Raw genomic sequence first — 20,472 nt, 5'->3', positions numbered from 1 at the left:
CATGTCTTGATGACAGACTGAATGCTGTATGACCTTGGTTGTACTTAACTGAGAATGGCAGCTTTCTGTTCCCATGTGTTTGTTTTGTCTTGACCCAAACCTGGTCCCCAGTATGAAGTTCAGTTAGCTTCCATGTTCCTCTGTCATAATGGATCTTCTGCTTTTCTTTTTGCTGTTCTTAAATCTCTTCACTGTTTCTCCCTACATTGTTTTCAGCAGGTCCTCCTGGATGGGCAGGTTTGATCTTAGGCGAGAGAGCTAATGAGGGGTTGTGCTGGTTACACCAGCAGGCTCTAGCAGTAGTCAGTGCTACTGTCCTTTGCCTTGTACCTCAGCCTTCAGTGTGAACTGACTTTTCCACTAAACCATCAGAGTGTGAATAATGCGGACTTCACGTTGTATGCACAAAGTTCCATGCACAAAGTTCCATGCACTTAATAATGTTCACATAAGAGTTTACATCATCATTCATCCTACTGTTTGCTGGCACTTAATGGTCAATGGCTGTGTACATCAGCTTGCCCGGTGTCTACAATACATCCAGTGTGTATTGTTGCAGGGTTAGGGTTCATTCATCATCCTTCAGTCATTGAGTGGCTTTTGGAACAACGGAATCAGTGGCTTGTGGTTGGATTCAACACTGACTGACACAAACTGGTGGAATCTTTCACCAGCATGTTATGCTGAGTAGCTTTTTTTCGATTTGTGCATATCACATCTCGGCATCTACGTGCCATGCATAAGCAATCGGTTGCCATTCATCATACTTCTGCAGGAGAACAGCTCCTAACCTGTTCAGTGATGACATCTTGAGGGTTCTCTCGCTGGGTCATAAAACAAAACTGGTTCTTCTGTTAGCACCATTTTTCAGATTACTCCATGACTTCTCGTGCTCATGATTCCACTCCCATTAATTATTTTTTTCAGTTAGCTGTCTCAGGGCTGCTATCCTATCAGAGAGGTTTGGTATGAACTCGCCCATGTAGTTTATTATTCCATTAATCCTCTGTACATCCTTCTTACATTGTGACCGTAGCATTTTTTCAATTACTTACACTTTTCTGGCATCTGGTCTGATGCCCTTACTGCTCAGGACGTCTCCCGAAAATGTCAGTTTTCTCACTCCAAGCTGGCACTTCTCTTTGTTTCGTTTCAAATTGGCTTTTCTTGTTGCTTCCAGAACATTTTTCAGTCTCTCATCATTTTCAGCTTTCCTGCTTAATATTATGATGTCATCCATTGATGTAACCACACCTTCCAGGTGCTCATAAATCAGGTGGATTGTCTTGTGATACACCTCAGGGGCTGAAGCAATGCAGAATGGCAATCAAAGGAATCTGTACCTGCCAAAATGACTGTTGAATGTGTGCAATTTAGAGCTTGTGTCATCCAGCTTAAGCATACAAAATCCTGATGATGCATCTAGCTTACTGAAATACTGTGTATTTGCAAACTGGGACATGATTTCTTCTCTTGTAGAAAGTTTGAAGTGTTTCAAACTTTCTACAAAGTTTGAAACACTTTGTCTCTCTTTATTGCTCTGTTTAGATCTTGTGGATCCATGCAGACTGGTTTATCAATTATTTTTGTCCACAAAGGAAACTCAACCACTCAGTTGGGCTTTCAATCTTTTCAATAACTTTCAAGCTTTCCATTCTGTCTAACTCTGCTTTCAGCGACTTTTGAAGAGTGAATGGGACTTCTCAGCAAGGATGAATGCTTTGTGACACTCTTTTCTCCACCCTGATTGTGTGTTCTCCAAGACAAGACAAGTCAAGACCGGGAAAAAGGTCCCTGTCCCTGTCCCTATTCTGTCAAGAGCGAATCATAGTCAGTATCCCCTTCACTTTCAACCACAGACTCACACCATACCAGGTTCAGTCTCCTACAGGCAGATAAACTCAGTATAACTTGCACATCCTTTGTCACCACTATGAATACAAGTGTATGCTGCCTGTTCTTGTGTGTCACTCTCACAATGTATTTTCCTTTCATTGGTATTTCTGCTCCTGAGTATCCTTTTACTATCACTTTTGCTGCATGCAGTTTAGGTCTGGGCCTGATTTTCTTTAAATGATATCACATTGGCTTGAGCTCCTGTATCCAGCGTCAATGCCAGGCGAATATCATTCACTTTCAGTGTCATTATCCAGTCCTTCTATCTGTTTAATTTTTTGTCACTACGTCCACATAGGGTTCCTCAGGTTCACTCTCATTCGCTACATGGACTTTGAGTTTGTTTGTTGAGTTGGATTTGTCGTTATTTTTGTCGCTGTTGTAGCGCATTTTGCCATACGCTACATATCTATATATATATATATATATATATATATATAGAGAGAGAGAGAGAGAGAGAGAGAGATATTTTTTTTATTTTTAGGTATATATATATATATCTGTGACATCTTTATTTTGTGTCTTATGATTAACAACAATAACAACTCTATGGGTTCAGGTTGGGTGACATGGCTGGACATTCCATGTGAGGGACACCAACCTGCTTGAAATGCATGGTGACCACATGAGCACAGTGTCGGGGTGCATTGTCATTCATGAACATGAAGTTTGGGGTGAACTGGCTCCACTGGGGGATGATGATGGGCTGGATGATGTCCTGCAGGTACGACTGACCCATGACTGTTCCACTGAAAAACACCAGATGGATTTTTCTGTCCATGGATGTTCTGGCCCACACTGTTGCAACACCTCCTACAGCTCTGACACTCTGAGACACATGGAGTTCATTGGCAACATCTATTTGCCTACTCCCTGTCTGGATACGGGCCAAAGCTTACATTGGCTGACCGGGACTATTTCAAATAGCCACAATGGACATTCACTCATTATCCAGTTATCCACATTCACATTATGACCCTCAGCCCGCTCTGTAGTTTGGGAAATCGGGAAGCGATGCAGCAGTAACTTTATGGATGGCAAGCAGAAACAAACCTCCTTGGGCAGAAATGGATAAAGAAAAGGGTCTTTTCAGATGGTTCTCTCGACAAGAACAAAGTTATTTGCATTTACTGTCGATGTGAATTAGTAACCACCGGAGTATGTCAAGTCTCAAATACCATTTGCTGGCCAAGCACACAGCTCAGAGCCCTCCTCCCCCTCGCCAAAGGCAGACAACGGTAGACAACGCCTGAACAACTCTACATGCAACAAACTTTCAACAGCGATAGCTAAATGGGTGGCTACAGCTTGCAGGCTGATTAACATTGTTTAGTTAACCTTTACAGGCGTAAAGTTGGACACTACATTGTGTTAGTTTTACTACGGAATGTTACATTCAGGTCAATATGCCCATGTTTCTTGTTGGGCTTGAGTTTGCCATGTTATGATTACAGCATATTTTTTGAGTATGCAGTACCTTTGAGGTTGTTCTGGAGAATATTCTGAGCAGTATTTGTTTTGGAGCAGCAGACTTGTCCATGGTTGCACTTGGTCAAATGCTGCTGTCACCTTTTATGTGAATGCTCTCTGTCATCAAGCCCAGTTTCTCTTATGTGTAGACTCACATGCATACACTCATACACATATGTGCATGAAAGTGGTTCCAGTGGGATGTTGGGAAAAGAAAAGCAGAGAGGAGTAGAGGAAAGAAAAAGTTCCAGACTGAGTGATTTGTACAGGGTTTGGGAACTGGGATGGCCAATCCAGAACATTGTACCTGTTCCTCTGCATGAATGCCTGAGTAGATTTTGAGCAGTGTTTTGGGTCGTTGTCTTGTTGAAATATCCAGCCCCGGTGTAACTTCCACTTTGTGACTGATTCTTGAACATTATTCTCAAGAATCTGCTGATATTGAGTGGAATCCATTAGACCCTCAACTTTAACATTCCCAGTACCGGCACTGGCCACACAGCCGCACAGCATGATGGAACCTCCACCAAATTTTACTGTGCGTAGCAAGTGTTTCTCTTGGAATGCTGTGTTCTTTCGCCGCCATGCATAACGCCCCTTGTTATGACCAAATAACTCAATCTTTGTTTCATCAGTCCACAGCACCTTATTCCAAAATGAAGCTGGCTTGTCCAAATGTGCTTTTGCATACCTCAAGCGACTCTATTTGTGGCGTGTGCAGAAAAAGCTTCTTTCTTCGCATCACTCTCCTGTACAGCTTCTCCTTGTGCAAAGTGTGCTGAAGTGTTGAACGATGCACAGTGACACCATCTGCAGCAAGATGGTGTTGTAGGTCTTTGGAGGTGGTCTGTGGGTTGTCTTTGACCGTTCTCACCATCCTTCGCCTTTGCCTCTCCGATATTTTTCTTGGCCTGCCACTTCTGGCCTTAACAAGAACTGTGCCTGTGGTCTTCCATTTCCTCATTATGTTCCTCACAGTGGAAACTGACAGCTGAAATCTCTGAGATAGTTTTTTGTAGCCTTCCCCTAAACCATAATATTGAACAATCTTTGTTTTCAGGTCATTTGAGAGTTGTTTTTAGTCCCCCATGTTGCCACTCTTCAGAGGAGAGTCAAAGAGAAGAACAACTTGCAATTGGCCACCTTAAATACCTTTTCTCACGATTGGATGAACCTGTCTATGAAGTTCAAGGCTTAATGAGCTCACCAAACCAATTTTGTGTTCCAATTAATCAGTGCTAAGTAGTTACAGGTATTCAAATCAACAAAATGACAAGGGTGCCCACATTTTTGCACAGCCTATTTTTCACATCTGATTTAATTTCATACAACTTAATATTGCTACACTAAAAATTGTTGTCTGGAAAATACCCTAGTACTCAGCTTTTATTAGAAGATGAATGGCATGCCACTGTGATCATTTTCTGTGAAGACAGAGTAAATTATTATGCAGCCTCAGAGGGGTGCCTAAACTTTTTCATACCACTGTAGATAGAGGACAGGTGTGTGGAAGAAACTGCACAACTGAGAGCAGTTGCAAAGCAAATCTACACATATATGCAAAGTGCAAAAAATGCTGTAGACTGTGCCACACCAACACAGGACTGTGTGTAATATAGATGAATACGTATTAGCACATGAGCAGCACATACCATATTATTGTGGATGGAGGGGGACCTAGGGTAGTTGTAGTGGTATAATCCTTGGCTTAAGGACCTCCTATTTCCATGGTACTCGTACTGAAGGAAGGAAAAAAGGTAATGAGGGAAAAAAAGGGAAAAATTTAGGCAAGAATGATTAAAAGTTTTTAGAGTGAAGTATATGAAAACAAATTATTATTCTCTGGTTCTTTCTTTCATCCCCAATGACTTTTGATAATCTTGTTGCACTTCTAAAGATGATTTACCATCAGAATTATAGAAAAAAAGTGAAACTGAAAATCCTATCCTATATGCGATGAAACATTTGTATTTCATTTAACTACATGAAATACCTTCGTGAAGGTTAAAACCTTCATTCAGTGTAATATTGAGTGAAATTGTAGGATAAAAGCATCAAATTAAGATGTCAGATCCCCTTGAGTAATTTTCATATATTTTAAAACAAAAATCAAACAATCTAAACAAAAGCAATCATCCACTGTATATCCACTGTATTATGCTACAAACACATGCACACTCATCGTTTCACCTTTGGTGAGCTGGAGGATCTCCTCAGGCTGTAGACAGAGGGATCAGCATAGACCACGTCATCCCTCATCCTTGCTGGAAACCGCTCAAAGCGGGCAGATGGCGAACGGGCCGGTGAGGCAAAGTTGGGTGGCACCGGTGAGAAGGGCCCCCCCGATGATGAGGACGGTGACCTGGGCACAGACCTGGAGCGTGGCTGAATGGATAGACGCTTCATGGATGTTTCCATTCCATAATAGTATTGTTGCCTCCATTGGTCCCTGGGCATTGGAGGTCCATAAAACTGATAGTGTTCATCCCTCAGTGACTGGCGCTTCTCGTCAACAATCCAACGTCGGTCATACCCCCCCACAGCAGAGACAGAGCAGATGCTGTCAGGTCGGACCCCTGGCAAGTATAGAGGGTACTCCTCCACATACTGGGGGCCACCAGGGTAACCATAGTAGTCAGCCGAGACCCCATGGCTCACTGGGTAGTAACGAGATGGGCTGGAAAGACAGGATGGACGTCACTGCCTTTTTATCAAATGTTAAGGAAAGTCATGAAAATAAGACTGCTGTTGTTCAAACCAGAAGCGACACAGCCACAATGGCGGGTAAATCAAAGTACTGTAACAGAATAATATGTGACAGACAACAAAAGCAGATTGAATCACAGGTCTTCTGCTTGTTCCACTTGGACACTTAAAAGCTGTGCCCAGCTGCTCTATACGCTTACTAACCAAAGGGCACACCCTCCTATCCGTGTCAAAGCGGGTGTCAATGTTTACAACTTCGACTAGACATTCAGCCAGAATGAAGAGAAAAAAACAATGAAAGTGAATTGCTGCACAGCATTCAGGTAAAATTATATTCTCACCATTTCAAGCTTGATGTTTGCAAATAACAGATGTTAAATTGATATGCTAGCTTGCAGTGCATCTCTCTTGGTCTGTCTGGGGCGAGTCATGTGCATGCATGGCTTGACTCGGTTTGGCTTGGCCTGTCAGGGATTTGCATCTCATTTAACATCAACAGGGCTACCCGCTTGAAGATGCCTTCGTTCGTTCTGCCTACTTTCGACACCTCATGTAAACAAAGTCATGCCCATGACCCACGGAGGCGGAACTTCCCGCACTCTAAAAGCAGGGATTACTTCTGGCTCGTCCTCTTATTTTGAATGCCTCAGAGTGTTCTGAGCGACAAGGACCATGATGGTCATCCTTCGATCTCACAGATCCATAGTTACATTCAAAACTTATGTACTGTTTCGACCTCACTCTGACAGACAGAAAGAAAAAAAAACTTGGTTGTCGAACACCGCTGGGCAACAGACATCAGCGCAGCAATGCTCACTGGTGTTGAACAGGTCACATCAATTGTGTAAAATTTTGCAAATGTACATGATGTGGACCATGACCATCCACAGGAACTCTCTTCAGTGCAGCCCATGAAGTAGCTACTCTTCTGGTTGAGTGGGCTTGTATGCCTGTCAAACCTATGTGACAGACGCTGCTTAGAAAGCGGTAACCCTAGTTTGGCCTTCCCATAGCAAACACAAAGCTGGGAATGAGACGTCCTTAGTATTGCATGCGGTGCCCTAACTGGACAGAGGGTGAGGACCCCCCCCCCCCCCCCCCCCCCCCCCCCCCCTCTAAGGAAGGAGGAGGAAGAGGGTTGAAACTGACCTACTTCCAGTACCTGATTCATTGACTGGGGATTAAGTACATTTGGCAAAAAGGCAGGGTTAGGCCAAAGTGACACCTGACACCATCTGCTCTCCACTGTAAACAATCATCACTAACAGAGAGTGCACACAGCTCTCCAACCCATTTTGCAGAGTAGAGAGCCAAAAGCAAAGCTGTCTTGAAAGACAAAGCTTTCAAGACGCGTTAGCAAGAGGTTCATATGGGGCCCTAGTGCGAGATTTCAACACAAGATGCAAGTCCCAGTTTGGTGCCCGCAAGGTACAGGCTGGACACACTTCAGAAACTGACCCACTGCAGGATGCCAACCCATTGGCAGGCCATCAGTCCCCCCATGGAAAGCTGAAATGGCCAAGGCATAAACCCTAATTGTACTGGCTGCCTTGCTTTGGTCCAACTGAGACTACAGGAAGTGGAGGACAAGTGGCCCAGAACAGGTTACTGGGTCAATGTTTATGCTTGAGCACCAATCCAAAAAGATTCTCCATCTTAAGAAGTAATCAGCTCAAGTGAATGGGGTTCTAGCATTGTTCAATGTCTGATGGACTACAAGAGTCCAGACTCACAGGCAGAAGGCATTTGGGTTTGGGTGCTGAATCTCCCCATCTACCTACCAGGATGTCTGATCAGGATGGCAGTTGCCACAGGTGAACCTGTACCAGCTGAAGCAAGTCTGGAAACCATGGTCTAACCAGCCAGCGTGGAGCAACCAGCAGGACTGTCTAATGACCCCCCTTGACCCTTTGGAGGACTTCAGGTATCAGAGGGAGAGTGGGTGGGGAAAGCGTATAACAAGTCTGTCAACTGCCACAGAAGGTTGGCAGCTCTGTTTTACGCACTGGGGATGTAGCTGCCCTCAATGAGGTAAGCCGGGGCCATGCCCATGTCAGTAGTTTCCTTGCTACCTGGAGACAGGGTAGTGACCTCGTTCCACCCTGGTGATTTATATGGTAAACTGCAGAGGTGTTGCCTGTTCTTACCGACACATGCTTTCGATGTATGAATGGCAACAAACCCCTGAGAGCCAGATGAACAGCTCTCAGCTCGAGCACATTTATGCGTTCTAGTGACTAAGGGGGCTTCCACGTGCCCATCACTGTCACACAGCTCCCCAACCAGTCAGTAGTTGTGATTCAATAAAGCAAATGCTTTATTTACCTATGCGTATTTTGAAGGATATCGCATTAGAAATTTTATGGAAATGGCAAAATTTGAAGAAACTTCCTCTTATTCCCCAAAAAGTTGCTTGAGGTGGTTTTTGATCAGCTGTTACCAATGTGTTTGTCGTCTCTGGACAGCATGTAACATTGACAATGCTAGCTGACATGGAAGAACAATTCCAGCCTGCCCTATCGAAAAGCTATTCCTGAGGACCTCTCTCCATTTTGTCTACTGATTTGTTTACCTCTGGCCTCTGTTTACTTCCACATCCATGTGTGATGTAGCCTACAACTCGTCATCCTCTGATGAAATTACGCTTTACGTAGCCTAGTTCTTTTGCCAAAACAGTTTATGGAAAGGCACCAGATTCACATTTTTATTTTTTTTGCAAACTGCCCCGAGCCCATAGTCATTGCCACAGAGTCGAAGTGAAGGCCAAGAAAATATACCTGTTGATGAGGCTTGTAACGCCCACCAATGTAATAATGTCCACAAACTTAATAAAACACAAATGTAATAAAAATCTGCAGCATTTAATGTTATAAACCCACAAATGTAATACATTTTCCACAAACATAATAGCCCCTGCCTACTACAAACGTAACACGCGATTTCCCACAAATGTAATAACTATTACGTTTGCAGGGATTTATTACATTTGTGGGGACGTGAAAATCTTTATTGTAATAACTTCCCACAAATATAATAATACAATGAATAATGGTCGTTGTGGTTGTTGTTTGTTTGTTTGCCTATACACCTACTACAAAATCCAGCTGCTGACTCTCCGCTCCGCTATCACACAACGGATCCCCCCCCCCCAATTGTATTGTGGCATATAAATATCTAGTTTAAACAGATTTATTTCTTTGCATAAGCAAAATGCTTCTTGTTAATGAGGAACATCTCTTTCTCTCTCTCACCGCTGTCCGCAGTGCTGAACCAAAGAAGCCCTGACCCATGCATCACTACCTGCTAAGTCTATTGATTTTCCCCCTCCACTCAGAAATGTGTTTTTCATATTGTTCCTACACTTGAATGTTTGAGTTTCAAGCTTTTGGGATGCTATATATTTGCATATTTCTTGATTCTGGAATTTTTAATGAGGGAAAAGGATTTTAACAAGATAGGGGCTTACTTTAACTTTTTGTGTGTGAAAAACTATATCAGTCACATTATTATTCAAAGAAAAGTATTTATAGACTACACCTTGAAACATGTCTAGAAGGAGTCTTTAATGATTTTGTTATTTATTTACATCACAAATTGATAACTTAATTGTGATAATGTTCAAAGTTACTATTATTATTATTATTATTATTATTATTATTACACATAAAAACACACACACACACACACACACAGCAAGTATAACGGTACTGTGCTAGGTACTCTGTTCGTGGTTCTTGGTGCTTAAGCAATATTGTTGTTGTGGCATTCATGCCAATAAAGCGAATTTGAATTGAATTGAATTAAGAAACTTTTAGGTGTATAGGGAAGTGTGTGGGAAGTTATTACAATAAAGATTTTAATAAATCTGTTTAAACTAGATATTTATTTGCCACAAAACAATTAAAGGGGGGGGGGGGGGGGGGGATCCATTGTGTGATAGCAGAGCGGAGAGTCAGCAGCTGGATTTTGCACCCACAGTCAGTAGTATTAGTAGGTGTATAGGCAAACAACAACAACCACAACAACCATTATTCATTGTATTATTACATTTGTGGGAAGTTATTACAAAAAAGATTTTCACATCCCCACAAACGTAATAAATCCCTGCAAACGTAATAGTTATTACATTTGTGGGGAATCACGTGTTACATTTGTAGTAGGCAGCGGCTATTACGTTTGTGGAATTTTTTTTACATTTGTGGGTTTATTACATTTAATGCTGCAGATTTTTATTACGTTTGTGGTTTGTGGGCATTATTACATTGGCGGGCGTTACAAGGCTGCAGGTTGTTCTTTTTCCAGTTCACTGTGAACCCCAGGGACTGAACATGAGCCAGCAATTATTACTATTAATATTTACTATAAAATAGCCTGCTTGGATATTGTAGATCTACAATATTATATCATATTATCATCTACAATATGTTTTATTATTTTTAATGTCGTTACACAATCTTGCCAGTTAAAAAAAAAAAAGTGACTTGAGCCACAGTGACAGGTGGACAAAAAAGTAAACTGACCTTATTTATGAAATGACCATGTTTCCCCTCAACCTACAATCCATGAGTTAGGACTGTATAATATAATTTTTCAGGGAGCTCTGGATCTCAACAAGGCTATGGTGAATTAAAACTGTTTGAAATTCAATTATTTAAGCTGTGCCACAGTTTCATGAGATCAGTGCTTTTGGTGCACAGAGACAATATTTGGCTAATTCGTTATAAGAGGCCCCAGCTTTTAAATCAAATAGCACTTGCTGGACCAAATATGTCCTTGTGTATAAATGTTGCAAATTAATCACCTGTACTGGAAATCAATATTAAAGCTGCTTTGATTTGAAATTTTGTGGAATTAGTGGATCTTTCAATTTTTTCTGAAAAATGAGTCAATTATAGAATATAGAAGCCTGGTTCTGAAGCATTTTTTCATGTTACTGCATGACATGAAAATAATGAACAATAATGAATAATGAACACACCTCATCAAATGATTATTGTGCCAGTGTAAGGTCCAATGACTCATAGTACATCAGCATCATCAGTGTCCTTATCCTCATGACCACTGATATGTCATCTGAAGCTTAGTGTAAATAACAAAACAGAAGAACACCTGAACAATTGATCTACCTGTTTAGGTCCTCCTGGGAAGCCATGCAACGTCGCTGGTTGACCCACTGCTGCAGCTGGGCCATGGAGCTCTTCCTCTGTGCCACCCTTTCTGGAGCTGTCCTGGGCACAAAGCCCCTTCTTAGCACCATGTTCTCCTGCTGTCCCTCCCTGGGACTGTGTGATGGACTGGTATCCCCCTGGGGGTGTCCCTGAGGGGCACGATGTCCACTTCGACTCCTGGATGGAGGGTACAGTGGTACGGTTTCACAAGGGCTGTAGTTGCCACAACCATTTGGATGGTGATTTGGTTGAGCGACGTAGTCAGCACCAGGTCCTCCAACATCATCATCGCCTTCCTTGCGCTTTCCCTCATTATATTTTTCCTCTTGATTTGAGAGGGGGGTGAAGGGTGAGGATGTGTCAACGCTGTCAACCCCGTTGATTTTAGGGTAGGGGGGCAGGTCACTGTAATTTTCATTGTATGTTTGTGTGTGTGGATGCTGTTGTGGGTCAGGTGCCTTGGTCACCATGGCGTGGTTGAGTTCAGTTGTAGCATCCCAATTCATTCTGTCAAGTTTGAAGAAAAAAGAAAGCATGAAAATAGATGGGCAAAATAGACAGGCATCTTTGTTTTGAGACACAACATCTCAGCACATGGCCAAGTAATGTAATGAATGATCATTTTTGTAATTAGGAATTAGGAGTTTTTCTTTTTCAATTATTTCTTTATTATTTTTCATAATACAACAAACAGGATAAGATAAAATAATTGTGAAAAGGTGCTATTGAGGAAAAAAGTAAATAAAAACATCTGAACAGAGAGTATGACAGAAAAAATAAATTGATAAATTGCTTATTTTTTCGAGTGGAAGTACGCTGTTCCAGTTGTATAATTTCACTCATAATTTGTTTAAACAAATTGAACTATAGTGAAAAAAATTATGAGGCGTGTGCTGCACTAGGTCAAGTTTAAAAAAGGAAGTGTTGTAGAAATTAAACAATCAGGTGCTCTTCAAGGATGCAGACAGAGGTTGAATACAAATAAAAAGGCAAAACACTGACTTCCCAGCTTACTTGCAATGAAAATCTATCATGTGTGGAGGCAGTCTGACTGAAAATCCGAGGCACTCTGGTAAATTTAAAGTTCCTTTTTTAGGTGAATGGATAACGCTTATGTGTTTTGACCTCAAAGAGTCTTCATTGAGGCATAAAATATGCTCAAAGAAATCTGTCATTCATGAGCATAAAAAGGGGCTTAATTTGAGGTCTAATGGCCTTGTATAATTCTACAGAATAACCATCCAAACCTGCAGATTTTCTTGAGGGTAATGACATGATGTTTGCAGTAGCTCCTCTCAAGTGGATGGGAAAATTCAGCTGTTTCTTATCCTCTTCAGACATTGAAGGCAAAAATACATTTTCTAAGAATCAGATTCAGAGGGGTTTTGTAATGTGTAAAGCTGTGTATAAAAGGAATAAAGAGTTTTGTACATTTTTACTTATAACTAGGTCTGCACTAATCTGGAGATAGTTCCGTGGGCTGGGCTGGTTGTTGGGCCTCAAGTGCCATTGATAAAACTCTCTCAAAACTTAAAGCCACGCTACAGTGTAGTATGGCATTTTATGATATTTCATATTTTTCCTGACAATGTTGATTAGCCACACTGTTTGCCAAATAATTTTGACAAATAACCTAATTTTGTGATCAAACTTCAAATGAAAGCTGTTGCTGACATGGAGCAATGCTGTATGACTATAGTAGAATATGTGAGCCATATGTAAACTCCCAAACTTGCGCAGGCACACTGAGAAGACGGATTGAGAAGTTGTAGAAGCACAAGCAGTGTCTCCCAAAATGCAAGTCATTGGCTTACATGTATATGATGTAAAAGTAGCGTGGCTCCTTTAAGGAATAGGACAATGCATAACTATATACACTCCCGTATTATTATTTTAGCACGTATCTATGCCCAGAACTGGGACAATCTCAAATTTTTCACCAGTTTTTTTCTCATTTACTTAATATGACAATGCATTGTCTTATACTTGGCAGCAATATAAACTGCAGTCTCTCCTCCCTTTTGGATCGCAGTGGATCTAAGCGGGCATCCCTGTCAAAATCGGCAAACGCTATCCAGCTCTACCTCAAGACCTCCGGTGTAGCTGATTTATGGCGGTTTCATAATCCCAGCTTTTGATCAGTGGAGTTTTCAAGACCCTCAAGGCATTTACTGTTGGACCTACTGTATATGTACTGTTCTCCCTCAGCGTGCTCCCTGTGAGCCTATGTGGAGTTCAACAGTCAGCTAAACTCTTAACCATACTATTTCCTCCAAGGAACAGACAGGTGTTGTAGTTGGCAGGTTTTAATATGGCAAAGTGTGAAACTGAAAATACAAATGTAATACAACATCAGGCATAAGGTAATTTACAGGTAAGCAGGCAAGTTAAAAAGGTAAATACAAATTAGCTTTAGGTAGCTTAAAAGGTAAGTATTGGACATAATACATTCAACAGGCATGTCACATTTAGCCAAAAGTTGACTTATATCATTAGCAAAATAAAAGATCTAACTTATCAAAATAATCAACATAAAACACTCAAATAGTATAAAACTTACAGATGTGCCATCTAAAGGAAGATAAACAAAGGGATGGCGGTGGATTGTAGTGGCTTTGTGACAGCAATATGGCCGATCTTGAACTGACAACAACTAAAACATCACTTCCTGTCTCACTTCCTCTTCTGTGGTTTTGACAGGAAGTACAACCTCTACAGCATGTAACACTAAAATTAACCACTAGAGGGAGTATTATTTTTGCCTGTAGTTACAACACACTCCCCGCCTGGTGTTATAGAGACGCCACTACACACTATTCTGGAGAGAAGAGGAGAACAACTTCTGAGATAGATCTCAAGATAGTCTTCACTGCCTGTTGTCAGGTGACCTTAACCTCCACCTTACGTACCAAGCCGTCTTTACTGGGAACCACCTTTGTGATGACTCCCATCGGCCATTCATTCCTTTGCGTCTGGATAACCTTCATAAGGACAATGTCACCTTCCTTAAGGTTTGGTCTCTTGTGAAAACATTTCTGCCGAGTCTGGAATGTATGCAGGAATTCCTTACGCCATCTTGCCCAGAATGTCTCTGCCAGAACTGCACTCTCTTCCACTGGTGCTTGAAGAGGTCTCCCTTAGCGATGTCCACAGGAGGCAGTGAGGGAACTCTGACCTTCTGAGTCAGAAGTGTGGCAGGTGTCAAAATGAGGGGGGCTTCGGGATCAGAGGAGAGGGGAACCAGAGGTCTTGCATTTATAATAGCAACCACCTCTGCCATAAAGGTGGTCAAGATCTCATGAGTCAGATTTGACTTTCCAAGTTGCAGGAACATAGAATCCAGAATGCGCCTTGCTGTCCCGATCATGTGTTCCCACACGCCACCCATGTGTGAAGCATGTGGTGGGTTGAAGACCCATGTGCATTTCTGATCTAGGAGGTATTTCTGAACACTGGTCTCACCAAGAGTTGGAGGATCCATCTTCAGTTCTCTCGATGCACCCACAAAGTTAGTGCCACAGTCTGACCTCAAGTGCTTAGCAGGGCCTCTGATTGAGAAGAATCTGCGGAGCTATTGGCCTGCCCACCTCTTATGCGTTGTGTTGTCACCTCCCAAGGCCCAAAGACATCAAGTCCTACATAGGAGAATGGGGGGTCCGTGTGCAAACGCTCAGCTGGTAAGTCTGCCATTTTCTGACGTTCCACTTTTCCTCTCAACTTCCGACAAGTCCCACATTTATGAACAATGCTGTTGATGCTCCTCTTGGCTCCTACTATCCACAAGCCACTTGCTCGAATTGCTCCTTCGGTCAAATGCCCTCCCTGATGCATAACTTTCTTGTGGTGATGGCGAATGAGCAAGGTAGCGACATGATGTTTACCTGGGATGAGGAGAGGGTTAGTTTCATCTTGATGAAAGTCTGACTGAGTCATTCTGCCTCCAACTCTCAGTAAACCATCTTGATCGATGATGGGATGGAGTTTTTGGAGGGGACTATTGGTTGGAAGATTATTCTTTGATTCTATACACTTGTATTCATCAGTGTACACTTCACGCTGCACACATCTGATCACTGCATGCTCTGTTTGTGTCAGGTCTTTGTCTGTAAAACCTTTCTTGCAGACATGCCAGCCATGACAGTTGTCATCTTCTGTTGACTTAGTGAAGCTGTGACTAATGTGGAGAAGTTGAGCAACTGTCCTGGTGACAGTTCTCCAACTTGAGAAGCGCTCAAACCGCTTAGAACCTAGAAGATTCAGTGTGACTTGAGTTGACAGTGTGGTCACCTTTGAACGGAACTCAACATCCGACTCTGGACTGATGAGTTTGAATGATGGTTGTTGTTCTCTTTGTCGTATCTCTGGCTCTAGCAGGAAAGCAGGACCAGACAACCACGTTGTGCTTGAAAGATGGCCTGCTCGTGATCCATGATCAGCAGGGTTGACCTCAGTTGGAACATAGTTCCACTGGTCAGGTTGGCTTGACTGCCTGATATGCTGCACACAATTATTCACATATACATAGAATCACCGTGTCTCATTGTGGATATAACCAAGCACCACCTTGCTGTCGGTGTAGAATCTTATTCTGTCCAACATCAGGTCAAGTTCGTCTGCAATGAGATCAGCTACTTCCACAGCTAAAACTGCAGCACAGAGTTCAAGCCTGGGTATGGTAAGGTCAGGTAGAGGAGCCAACTTTGTCTTTCCTAAGACAAATCCAATCTCACTTTTGCCGTTGTCTTGCACAATTTTCAGGTAAGCAACAGCCGCTATTGCCTTAACTGAGGCATCTGAGAAAAAATGTAGCTCTCTGCTTTGGGCTTGGGATGTAGAGTAGGCTGCATAGGTCCGGGAAACTTGTAGCTCCTCAAGTTCGCGCAGTGACTGGACCCATCTTTCCCATTCTTCATACATTCCATCTGGCAAGGGGCTGTCCCATTCTGGTTCCTGGCAGGTAAGTTCTCTGAGAAGCAGTCACCCATGAATTGTTACTGGAGCAAAGAATCCTAAAGGATCAAACAAGCTGTTGACGGTTGACAACACACCTCGACGAGTAAAGGGCTTCTGGTGCTCTGGAACCTTGAAGACAAACGTATCTGCCATAATGTTCCACCTCAACCCAAGGCTGCGCTGTACTGGAAGATCATCCACTGTAAGGTCCAGGTCTTTGATGTCTTTTGCCCTGTCTTCTGCAGGAACAGCATCCATCGCTTTTGTTAGAAGCGACCTTATGGAGTCTGATGTTTGAGAGTGCAAGCGCCTCGCAAGCTCTTTTCAGTACATCAACAGCTTCAGCTTCTGTAGGCAAAGACTTAAGAGCGTCATCCACGTAGAATTCTCTTTCTATGAACTGCCGCATATCGCTGCCAAACTTGTACTCTACGTCTCTTGCTGCCTTCCTCAAGCCAAAGATGGCCACAGCCAGTGAGGGACTGTTGCCAAAGACGTGGACCAACATCGTTGTTGAGGTTGTTATCACGGAACCACAAACACTGCAGGACATCCCTGTCTCTTTCTTGCACTGAAAAGCTGGATGGAACATCTGCTGGATGTCTGCAGTGAAAGCAACTGGTTCTTTGCAGAATCTGAGGAGGACTCCAAACAAGCTGTTATTCAAATCAGGTCCCGACAGAAGCACATCGTTGAGTGACCCATCAACCTGTGCCCTGGAAATGTCTAGGACTACGACATGGGAGCGGCGCAACCTAGTTGTTGTTATCATCCTTGACAAATTTCTTCTCCATAATCTCCAAGAAGGTTCTGTCCTCAATGGAAGGTGCGAGCTGGTTGTCATTTCGACCTTGGCAGAAGACAGCTTCTCCTAGGCTCTCTTCTGTGGTACCTTTTACTGACATGATTTGCTTTAGGCTCTCTGGTACGGTCTTCAGATTGCCTCTTAGGCTGTAGTCATCCTTGACTACCACAAGGGGTGAAAAATGTTGGACGTCCATTTTCCAAAATGCACGTTTTCAAGGCACTCACTTCATTAGGTTTATGTGCATTGCCCAGGCACACATCACCCATCCAAGATCCAGCTTTTGTGCGTAGGGTGCATTGTGGGGACCATTCAACTGCCTGCACACCTTGTGAACCCGCAGAATATCTCATCCAAGCAGGAGAAGTATTTCAGCGTTGGCATCCACAGGTGGTATTTTGTCTGCAATTGACTTCAAGTGTTTCTGATGAAGTGCGGCCTTAGAGGTAGGGATTTCTCCCTGGTTGTTGGGCACATTGTTGCACTCAACCAGCGTAGGCAGTGGGATGGTTACTTTCCCATCGATTGACTGAACAGTGTAGCCGTATGCTCTTCTACCTGCTGCTTCTTTTGTTCCCGAGTAGGTCTTCAAGATATAAGGACTTGTGGTTCCTTGAATGTCAAATATGTCAAAGAACTCCATCTTGGCAAGGGACCGATTGCTCTGGTAAGATGACATACATTCTCTTGATCTCTTTTGAACAGCCAGTAGGATTGACGTCCACTAGACATATCTTTGAGCATGATTTGCCACTGAATCCTTTTCCACAGACTTCGGTACACTTAATTGTTATGTCCTGACTTACTGTGGCTTCTTCCTCCCCGCCATGGCCTTTCAACGGAGAGTAAGGTTTTGGCCACTGAGGTGCTGGGCCTGGGTGAAGGGCAGCAACATGTCTCTCACTGTCACACTCTGTGCATTTTACAACCACATCACAATTCTTGGCTTGATGGACTGTCGAAGCACAGCAGCAGAAGCAGATGGCGTTGTCTTTGAGGACCTTACGTTCATCGAGAAGGATTGCCCTGAGACCTCTGCACTTACGTAAGGGGTGAGGTTTGTGATGGATAGGGCACTCCTTATTTGAGTCTTCCACAGCTCTGTCAGCTTTGTTGGTTTCTATTGACACATTGGTTTTGTGCACTGAGATAGGCATTCTGTTGCTATTTTCCATAAACCTTTCCTTCTTCTGTGCAGGTGAGGTGAGAACAAAGAAGGAAAATGGTGGGAAGGCTACTTTGTAATCATCTTATACTTTGATCTTATGGACATCCACTTTTCTTGGAGGTGGAAAGGCAGTTTGTCCAAGATTGGTCCTACACCTCTCGCTGTGTCCAAGTACAACAAACCAGGTAGGTAGCCATCACGCTTGGCAGATTCCAACTCCAGGAGTACATCTCCGAGCTCATGCAGTCTTCCATGGTCCCTGCCAGAACGCTTGGGGAAGTTCTCAATCTTTGAGAACAGGGCTCTTTCTATGGCCTCCGGGGGCACTGTAACACTCCTCTTACCATGACCATATCATGTTCAAACCTACAGCAGTGCAGCGAAAATTCAACGCTTTAATCCTACGGGCTTGCTTGCTGGACTCAGGACCCAACCATTTGATGAGGAGATCAACTTCTTTGTTTATGGTGAGGCGTAAGCCTGCGATAGTGCTCAAGAAGGTTGATTTCCAGCTAGGATAGTTTTCGGGGTGGTCATCAAACCTGTTCAACCCTCCAGACACAAGTTGACTCCTGGCAAGGAACTTGGCTTGCTCTGTGGTTATACTTTGGTCCTCATAGGGGGCAGCGTTGTATTGCTGTTTGCTTAGCCTGGGGTTATATGCACTATTGTGTTGTGGTAGAGGAAAGAACTGCTGTGAGTGACTACCTGTGAGTGAAGGTATAAATTCTAATTTCTCTGCGTTACTTCTCACTGGCTTGGAATCGGGTTTGACGTAGAATTCTGAGTTGAAATTACCAGTCTCTTTTTCAGTGAAGTTGATGTCAGCGTGTTTTGTTATGTATTCACTAACTCTCTGTTGTGAGGATACCTGAGGGGGAATGGACACGTCCTAAGGTAGTTCTGGCATAGCTTGGACTTATGACTTGGATCATTATCTTGCTGTAGGATGAAACCCTGACCAACTGGGTGTATACCAGAGGGTACTACATGGCGCTGCAGAATGCTGTGGTAGCCATTTTGGTTCAGGGTGCCTCTCACTCTGTACAAGTCACCAACCCTGGATCCAGCAAAACAGCCCCAGACCATCACGCTTCCTCCTCTATGTTTGACAGTTGATGTCAAACACTGAGGAACCATCCTTTCGCCTACTCTACAGCGTACAAAAATCCTGCGTGATGAACTAAAGATCTCAAATTTCGATTCATCAGTCCATAACACCTTCTTCCAGTCTTCAGTAGTCCACTGGCGGTGTTTCATGGCCCAGGCAGGCCTCTTTGTCTTATTCTGACGTCTTAGCAATGGCTTTCTTGCTGCAACTAGACCTATCAAACCTGCAACTCAAAGTCTCCTCTTCACATTTGAAACTGAGACTTGCTTACTACCACCACTATTAAGCTGTGCTTGAAGCTGTTGTCCTTTGAGCCGCCTATCACACAAGCTGTTGACTCTCAGAAACTTGTCTTCTGATTCTGTTGTGGCTTTGGGTCTGCCAGACCTCTTCCTGTCAGAGTTTTCCCCAGTTTCTGAGTGCCTTTTGATGGTGAAGGAAACTACTCACTGACACCTTGACTTTCTTTGCAATTTCTCTGTAGGAAAGACCTACAATACCTACAGTACAATACTGACCTACCTACAAGACCTACAGTACAATACTGTTCAAATAATGCTCACGAGGGTATGGTACCACAGTGTGTTCGAACACTACTTTTATGCAGACAGAGGGGGTTGTAAGTAATCAAGACAAGTTGTACAACCTGTAGGAACTGGTAGCACCAACTTTCAAGGCTTGATCAACCTCCATTGCTGCAGAACAGCTTTAAGTTGTTAACCCATTTCTTGTTCCCTGAAAAAAGGCCTTTTTATATAATTCTGAAATGTACATTATTTTTCAGTTTTGGGTAACCTTACCTTTTTTTTAACCTCTGGCAGTTCAGCACTTACCTTTGTACCATTTCAAGCTATTCATTGGACTTGAACTGCTTGAATTTCAATAAAAACTGGAAAAATTGGGGTGTTCTAAAACTTTTGACCAGTAGTGTATATATGTAACTGCTTATACCCCCTTTTGTTTTTTGTTTGTTTGTTTTTGAGTGCCAGTGCCTTAACATGGACAATTTAACACACACAAATAACTTGTGACGCAGTTCAGAAAAGGATAGTTGATTTTTGAGTCAGTAAGCGTTTTTATACTGGACAGCAACCCGCAAATTTGGCTGTCCTTTTTGCGGCTAGGTCTGCGAATTTAGACAGACCGTGGTATATTGGGGGTCTCGAGGGTACACTTTTTGCCACCTCCATTGCTA

At 43.0% G+C, this 20,472-nt stretch overlaps 1 protein-coding gene across 1 annotated transcript in view; it reads right to left on the bottom strand.

Annotated features, from left to right (window-relative positions):
- The window catches only part of plekha6 (pleckstrin homology domain containing, family A member 6), a 176,630-nt gene that overhangs the window by 102,600 nt on the left and 53,558 nt on the right, over nucleotides 1–20,472 (bottom strand). The window contains exons 5-7 of the mRNA XM_073468089.1: nucleotides 11,199–11,747; nucleotides 5,557–6,043; nucleotides 5,019–5,105 (exon numbers count right to left, since the gene is read on the bottom strand). Of these exons, the coding sequence (XP_073324190.1) occupies nucleotides 5,019–5,105; nucleotides 5,557–6,043; nucleotides 11,199–11,747 (1,123 nt within the window). The remainder of the gene's footprint in view (nucleotides 1–5,018; nucleotides 5,106–5,556; nucleotides 6,044–11,198; nucleotides 11,748–20,472) is intronic.

The sequence above is a fragment of the Pagrus major genome, chromosome 6, assembly GCF_040436345.1.
Source record: "Pagrus major chromosome 6, Pma_NU_1.0".
In the NCBI taxonomy this organism is placed as follows: Eukaryota; Metazoa; Chordata; class Actinopteri; order Spariformes; family Sparidae; genus Pagrus; species Pagrus major.
The sequence above is the reverse complement of the archived record's forward strand: the minus strand, read 5'-3'. Positions and strand labels throughout refer to the sequence as shown.